Here is a 7,408-nt window from a genome sequence, read left to right as displayed (position 1 = left end):
ACCTAGTTATCCCGCTCCTCAGTACATACCCAAAGAACTTAAAATCAGCGAACTACAGTGGCACAGCCACATCAATGTATATAGCAGCTGGATTCACAATAGCTTGAGCTATGGAACCAACCTAGGTACTGTTCAATGAATGAATGAATAAAGAAAAGGTGGCATATATATACACCATGAAATATTACTCAGCCATAAAGAAGAATGAAATTGTGGCATTTTCCAGTAAATGGATGGAACTGGAGACCATCATGCTAAGTGAAATAAGCCAATCCCAAAAAACCAAAGGTCAAATGTTCTTTCTGATGTTAACACACAGTAAAGGGTAAGGAGAAGATAGAATTTCACTGGATTAGACCAAGGGGAATGAAATGAAGGGTGAGGGATGGGAATAGGAAAGAATGAATTGGACATAACTCTCCTATACTCATGTATGAATACGCAACCAGTGTAACTCCACATCACATTAAACCATAAGAATGGGATCTAATTAGAATAAGTTATACTCCATGTATGTATGATATATCAAAATACATTCTACTGTCATGTATTGTTAGAGTCTGTAAACAAGTCAAAATAACACCTGGCATTTAGTCAGGGGAATGTTAGAGTTCGTAAACAAGTCTGGATGGTGCCTGGCAAAATGCCAGAGGGAGTGGTTTGAGAAGTAACAAAAGCAAGCCATTAAGTGTGGAGATTCCTGATTGGTTGACTGATGTATCTAGTTTATGCTAATTAAGATAAGCTGTGTGGAATGTATAAATACTGCTCCTGTCCTGCAATAAACGGCTCCTACTCCTGCTGTATCAACGTACACAAGTTATTCGTCACCCCCCGATTATTCTGCTGCAGCCGGACTGCGGCAATGTATATCTAAAAAGAACACATAAAAATAAGTAAATTATTAAAAATGAAAATAAAAGAAGGGCTGGAGATGTGGGTCAGTGGTTAAGCACCCTTGGGTTCAATCCCAAGTACCCAAAAAACAAAAACAACCCTCCAAACCAAAAAACACTACGCTGTTATTTAATAGTCATCAATTCGTGTATTTTATTTATTCATCAATTATCAACAAATGTTTATTTTGGAGATGAATAAGATGTGTGCCTTATTCATGAACTTACCTAATTGAGCTGTTTACACACTTCCATTTACCTTCTTGAAAAATGCTTTGAGTTTGGGTTAAAATTTCTAAAAAGAGGGCCGGGGTTGTAGCTCAGTGGTAGAGCGCTTGCCTAGCATGTGTGAGGCACTGGGTTTGATTATCAGCACTGCATAAAAATGAATGAATAAATAAATAAATAAATAAATGTCCATCAACATCTTGAAAAAATATTTAAAAAATTTCTAAACAGAGACTCGCTTCTTAGGTCTTGTGATACAACAAAAGCAATATATATATATATATATATATATATATATATATATATATATGTGTGTATGTACACACACACACACATATAAATATACATATTTTTTCTTAAGTATTTCTGGAAATAATGTGTTGTCTTTGATGCGAGGAGTAGATTATTTGAGTCAGGTGAACCGTTAAGCATGCTTGACGGCCTAGAGGGAGAGTTCTCTGCCGAACAGATGTCAGATATTTATAGGAATATTATGACATTTCGTGAGACTTTGTAATATTGGTGCAAAGACTATCGGTCTAGGTAAGTTTTCCAAACTTTATATCCGAAAACACATATAATTTTCTGAGCTTACGTGGCTATGCAAGTATAAGGGATAAGTATAAAGCACAGGCTATCTAGTTTTCCGAAAGAAAATACTACTATGAATTACTGAATAGTACACAGGCATAAATCTTGATTGTTTCCAGACAGAAAAAAATATGGAATTTATCTTCCCAATTGTGGGTACCTTGAAAAGTGCAACTAGGAGCATAGCATATAACTGAAAAAGCCCTCTTGTAGATTCCAAGGTTATTGAGCTGCCTTATCTAAGGTTCAGACCAAACCAGAGGAACAAGATTTGAGAACTCGCTGCCGGAACGTTTCTGTTGTAGCACCTAGTTCCTAGCCGGTGCTCTTTCGCGAAGGGACGGTCCCGGCTAGGTGCCTGTTGGTAGGAACCCACTTGGCGACGGGTCTGGGGGGTTCTTGAGGTGTTGGTGTCCAGAGCAGAGTCGGGAGAGTCAGTAGGTAGAGGAGACACCATGGACGATCAGGGCTGCCCTCGGTGTAAGACCACCAAATACCGGAACCCCTCTCTGAAGCTGATGGTGAACGTGTGCGGACACACTCTGTGAGTCTGGCGGCAGTAAATTGTTGGGGGAGAGACACCGGGTGGGAGGAGAGTAACCGGGAGATGTTCGGCCTCGGCTCCGGCTCCGGCAAGTAAAGAGCGTCATTAATTTCATAACTGAGGAGAAAAATGGGAAAAGAGAGTGGTTGCTCCTTTAAATGGCCTATAACCGCTGGCCTTAAGCGGCTCTGGCCTGCTTTGAACCGCGGATCCTCCCTACCCCCAGTTAGTGAAAATCCCGACTGCATTTCCAAACTTCGTGTTTCAGCTGGGCTCTAGTCATTCCTGGTTAAAAGTGTGGGGAATTGGAGTGTTTAATTTCATATGAAATGTTTTTATTGAAAAGACTAAAAATGCTATGAAAGCTTATAATCACTGAGTGATTATATTGCTGCTATAGATTGTATGAGTAAATTGGAAAACTTTGTAAGTTTACTTGTCCTGATGGATTCAGTTGGACTTTAATCACTAAAAGGAAGAAAATGTAGACTCTAGGCAGTTATTTTTGTATATAAAATAATGACTGACATTTATTGAGTGGAAATTACATGCCAGGCATTTTTCTGAGCTCTTACCATGAATTGTCTCACTTAATTGTCAAAACAGCCTTATGAAGTAGGTATTGATATCATTCCCATCTCACAGGGAAGGAAGACCAAGTTTGAGCACGACCCCTTATTAAGTGGGTCCTGTGAGATCTGGAGCCCATTAAGTATGACTCTAGAGTGTCCATTTCGGTGGAGTGATGGTGGTGAAGGGAGGGAGGTTGAATGTGTATTTTGAAGAATAAGTGTAGGAATTGATCAAAGGGGTTCTTGTCAGGTTTTCTTCGTCAAATGTGGTTCAGTAAAAGTGGTTCTAAAAAAAACCCACACATTTTTGGATTAAATGTACTATATAATGGTGAGCACATATTATATTCCTGTATTTTCTCTGAAAGGTTTCTTTTTTATTCTTTTTTAAAAAAAAATTTTGGTTGGTGCTGGGTGCCAAACCTAGGCCTTGCCAAGCAAGGCAGGCTTTTCTACTGCCACATCTCTGTCCATTCCTAAAGTTTCTTTTTCTTTTCTTTTTTTTTTTTTGATAATGGAGATTGAATCTTGAGGCCTTTTACCACTGAACCACAGCCCAGCCCTTTTTGTTTTTTTATTTTGAGACAAGGTTTCACTGAGTTGCTGAGGGCTTCACTAAGTTGCTGAGGCTGACTTTGAACTTGTAATCTTCCTGCCTCAGTCTCCCAAATTGCTGGGATTACAGGTATGCACCACTGTGGGTGGTGGGGATGATCTACAGTATGGTGGGCAAGGTCATTAGGTATGCATAAATTGCATGATGGCTATAGTTTTGTTATAGTGGGGGTTTTAATTTGATTGCCTTTTGTAACTAATCTTTATTTTCCTTTGCTTTACATAGTATTGTTAGCTGTGAGAATAGTTTTTAAGATTAGAAATATAGTAAAAGTAATCAAGTGGAATGTGTGGAAAAAGGGAGTAAGGCAAACACTGTAGATAGACTATTAGGTTTTTAGAAAAGTTTGGTTTGGTTTTTCTCTATATTCCTGTGCCAGGTGCTAATGGAAAGGGAGTTTGTTCTTTTGGATGGTTATGGAGTGTAATTTTCTGGCCAAGCAGAAATTAACCAATCAGGAATATATGGGATTTCAGTTAAGAAAAGGCATTTGATTGGACAATTATAAAATAATAGTTTAAATTAGAAATTGCTTTTGTTGTATTCTTGTTTAGTAGGGAAAGGGGAAGGAAGCAGAGAGGGGAAGAGAGAAGGCGGGGGTGGGGCAAGAGAACTGAAAGCCATAGAACCTTTTAAAACCTAGTGGCAGAAGTGATTTACCACCATTATTTCTGCAATGGATTTGTGTGTGTGTGTGTGTGTGTGTGTGTGTGTGATGTCAGGGATGGAATCCAGAGCCTTGAGCATGCTAAGCATCTGCTTTACAGTCCATCCTCCTCAGCTGCATTTTGTTATACTAACTAACCTTGTTGAAACATTGGAGGTATTTACTATGAGGCAGGGGTAGTCAGTCAATTTTGAAGACTGGCTTCTGCATGATTTTGTTAACTTATTATTTTTTTGCTCAGGTCTTCAAGTAGTAAAGACATTTTAGGAAGCAAGTGATAAAGTGAGATAGAAAGTATGATTTTGGAAAGACTAATTAGAAATAATGTTTATGGAAAAAATACAGTAGTGGGAGGAGAGAAAATAAAGAGATAAGACATTATGCAAATATTTTTCTCCCTTAGTTTCTAGCAATTGAAGAAGTATATTTTTTTATGTATCAGTTCAGTCCACCATAATTGACTATATGCACATAGAAGATTGGATTTATTTTTTTTCTTTTTTCAACGTAAGTATGAACTTTGTATCAGATGCAGAAAAGAGCATGTTTTTTTTTCTTTAGCATGCCCCCCTATTTCAAGAAATAGGCCTTCCATAGAATTCTAAAGGCTAATTATTAAATTTTTTAACTACAGTCTTTAATAATTTATTTCTGCTCTAGCTATTCTTGGTAAAACTTTTCTCTGGAAACTGTACATGCATCTGGTTTTACTAAATATATATGTTTTTCATTTTAAATATATATAAAAGACACAAAGTGATAAACAAAATAATTTACCTACCATTGTGAAAATTAGTATTTTGTCATATTTATTTAAATTCATTCTCTTTCTTACTTTTTTCTATGCTCCTATTTTTCCTCCCCCTCTCTCTTATGCATTGATGGTATGAATAGTTTGTGCTGGAGTTATCCTTGAAGAGCCTGAATTTTGCTTATTGCATCTATTTGGTATTGTTTGATGTGTTCCTCTGTCCTTTTTCCTCCAAATTGTTAGTTATATTTAGAAGTTTATCAGATTAGGATTCAGTTTATTTGTTGGTAGTAATTAATTGGTATTAATTCATTATTTCAACTAATATTTAGTCCCTTTGTGCATATTAGGAAACAGAACCCCTGCAGAAACATTTGGAAAGGGCACTCATCCAAGGTGTTTGGTTTCCATTGACTGCTTTCTTATCTCTTTACTATAGTTCACATTTATCTATTTGTTTTATTTTTTCTGGTACTGGAAATCTAATCCCCAGAGATGCTTCACCACTGAGTTACATCGCCAAACCTTTTTTATTTTTTATTTTGAGACAGGAGCTGGGTAAGTTGCTTAGAGCCTCACTAAATTGATGAGGCTGTACTCAAACTTGTAATCCTCCAGACTCAGCCTTGAAAGTTGCTGGAATTTATAGGAGGAATTACAAGGCATGTACCACCAAACACATTGTTTAATACTTTTTAATTGTAGATGATGCATTATAGAGATGCTGGATTTTTTTTTTTAAATGCTTTGCTAGGTATTGAATGAAGGACCTCATGCATACTAGGCAAACATTCCACCACTGAGCTGTATCTCCAACCTGAAACTTATAATCTTTAATTCCTTGCAAAACTTATTGGGACTTGAATTTGTGCTTTGTTAGGGTGAGTCTAGAGTAAGTCTTATTCTAGGATATGGAGCTTACCTTAGTTGAGGCATTTTTGGTATCTCATTTTGGTATCTCTGAGCATGTTAATGTGGTTTTTCTGCTCTGGCCTGTAGGAACTCTGAAGTAAACCCAGTACTCCTTAACTTCTAGTATGGATTTCTCTCTTAGACACTCTCTTAAGCCTTGATTGGTTTTGACTTTCTCAAATGCATCCTAATCCTTGGCCAGGAATTTATATTGGACCCCCACACATATCACTCCTCTGACTTGTGGATTTCAATCACAGTAACTACCCTGACCTCTAATCTTTGCTCATTTAGTTAAGGACAACTGCTGTGCCTTTCTTAAACTTTTTTTTTTTTGCTGGGTCATGGTCATGGAAATTGTCCCCAGGTAGAAAGCTGAGGCATTGTAGGACTTATATTGTAAGTTTCTTTTCTTTTCTTTTTTGGCATTGTTGGGGATCCATCTAGGGCTTCAAGCATGGTAAGCAAGTCCTGTACCACTGATCTACACCCTTAGCCCCATGAATTGCCCATCTTTCAGAGTTGGATATCTTATACTGCCTGTTGTCTAATGCCTGTATAAACAATTTTCTTATATAATATGTTTGTTTTATGGTTGCTTATAGTGGGAATATTAGTTTTGCATGAGTTACTTAATCATATTTGTTAGGAAAAGGTTGGCCTTATATTTTTAAGTAATTATTTCTTCCTGTGGTCTTGCAGATTTCTCAAGTCTTTGTACACATGTTCCCTTTTCTTTTTAAGCTCAAAATTGGCAGTTGTTTGTGTCTCTTTAGCTTGTGTCTCTTTTTCTGTTGTAGTTCTGATTACCTTTTTACTATGTCAGCTCGTTCTCTAATACTTTCCTAAGAATTTTTAAAAAATTGAGTATTTTGAAGTTGATTAGCAAAATCTGTGGAATAGCTCATATCTTCTGAATGGTAATTACGATGAAGATCTCAAAGCACATCTCCTGAAGGAGGTGAGTTTTGCTTTTACCACAGAAGACATGGGGTTCCATGTATTTTAATAGTCGAGAGACAGATTGAGAAGTTGAAAGAATACTGAAGCACTAGTTAGAAAGTCTAGTTTTTAGTTTTGCCATAGACTAGTCAATTGTAAGCTGTCCGTTTAATGTCTATTTATAATAGAAAATTTGCAGTCCCTGTCAAACATTTGGGTAATTTTCCCCCCCAGTACTGGAGATAGAAATCAGGGATGCTTTATCTCTGAGCTACATCACTATCTCTTTTTATTTTTGTTTTGAGACATGATCTTACTAAGTTACTGAGGCTAGCCCTGAACTTGTTATCCTCTTGCCTCAGCCTCCTTAGTAACTACTGGGATTATAGGTGTGTGCCACTGTACCATGATACATTTGGGTAACTTAATAGTTATTGAGAAATTTATTGTAGTCAGTAACTGTAGTCTTTCCTTTGACCATATATCATTACTAAAACTCTAGGATATTAAACTCTAGGATATGTATAGATATGAATACTTTGTTTGGATTGGTTCATGACTGTACTGTATGTATTTTTTTGATATGATGAAGAGTGATTCTTAGCATATTTTAGTCTTTAAAATGCAGTGTGGGGCTGGGGTTGTGACTCAGTGGCAGAGTACTTTCCTAGCATGTGTAAGGCACTGGG

The 7,408-nt window shown here is 37.0% G+C and overlaps 1 protein-coding gene across 1 annotated transcript in view; it reads left to right on the top strand.

Annotated features, from left to right (window-relative positions):
- Nucleotides 1-2,048: 2,048 nt before the first annotated feature.
- Nucleotides 2,049-7,408, top strand: part of Mnat1 (MNAT1 component of CDK activating kinase) — a 224,039-nt gene continuing 218,679 nt past the window's right edge. Inside the window, exon 1 of the mRNA XM_071607994.1 lies at nucleotides 2,049-2,259. Within this exon, the coding sequence (XP_071464095.1) occupies nucleotides 2,171-2,259 (89 nt within the window). The 5' untranslated portion in view covers nucleotides 2,049-2,170. The remainder of the gene's footprint in view (nucleotides 2,260-7,408) is intronic.

This window comes from Marmota flaviventris, chromosome 2, assembly GCF_047511675.1.
Source record: "Marmota flaviventris isolate mMarFla1 chromosome 2, mMarFla1.hap1, whole genome shotgun sequence".
Lineage (NCBI taxonomy): Eukaryota > Metazoa > Chordata > Mammalia > Rodentia > Sciuridae > Marmota > Marmota flaviventris.
The sequence above is the reverse complement of the archived record's forward strand: the minus strand, read 5'-3'. Positions and strand labels throughout refer to the sequence as shown.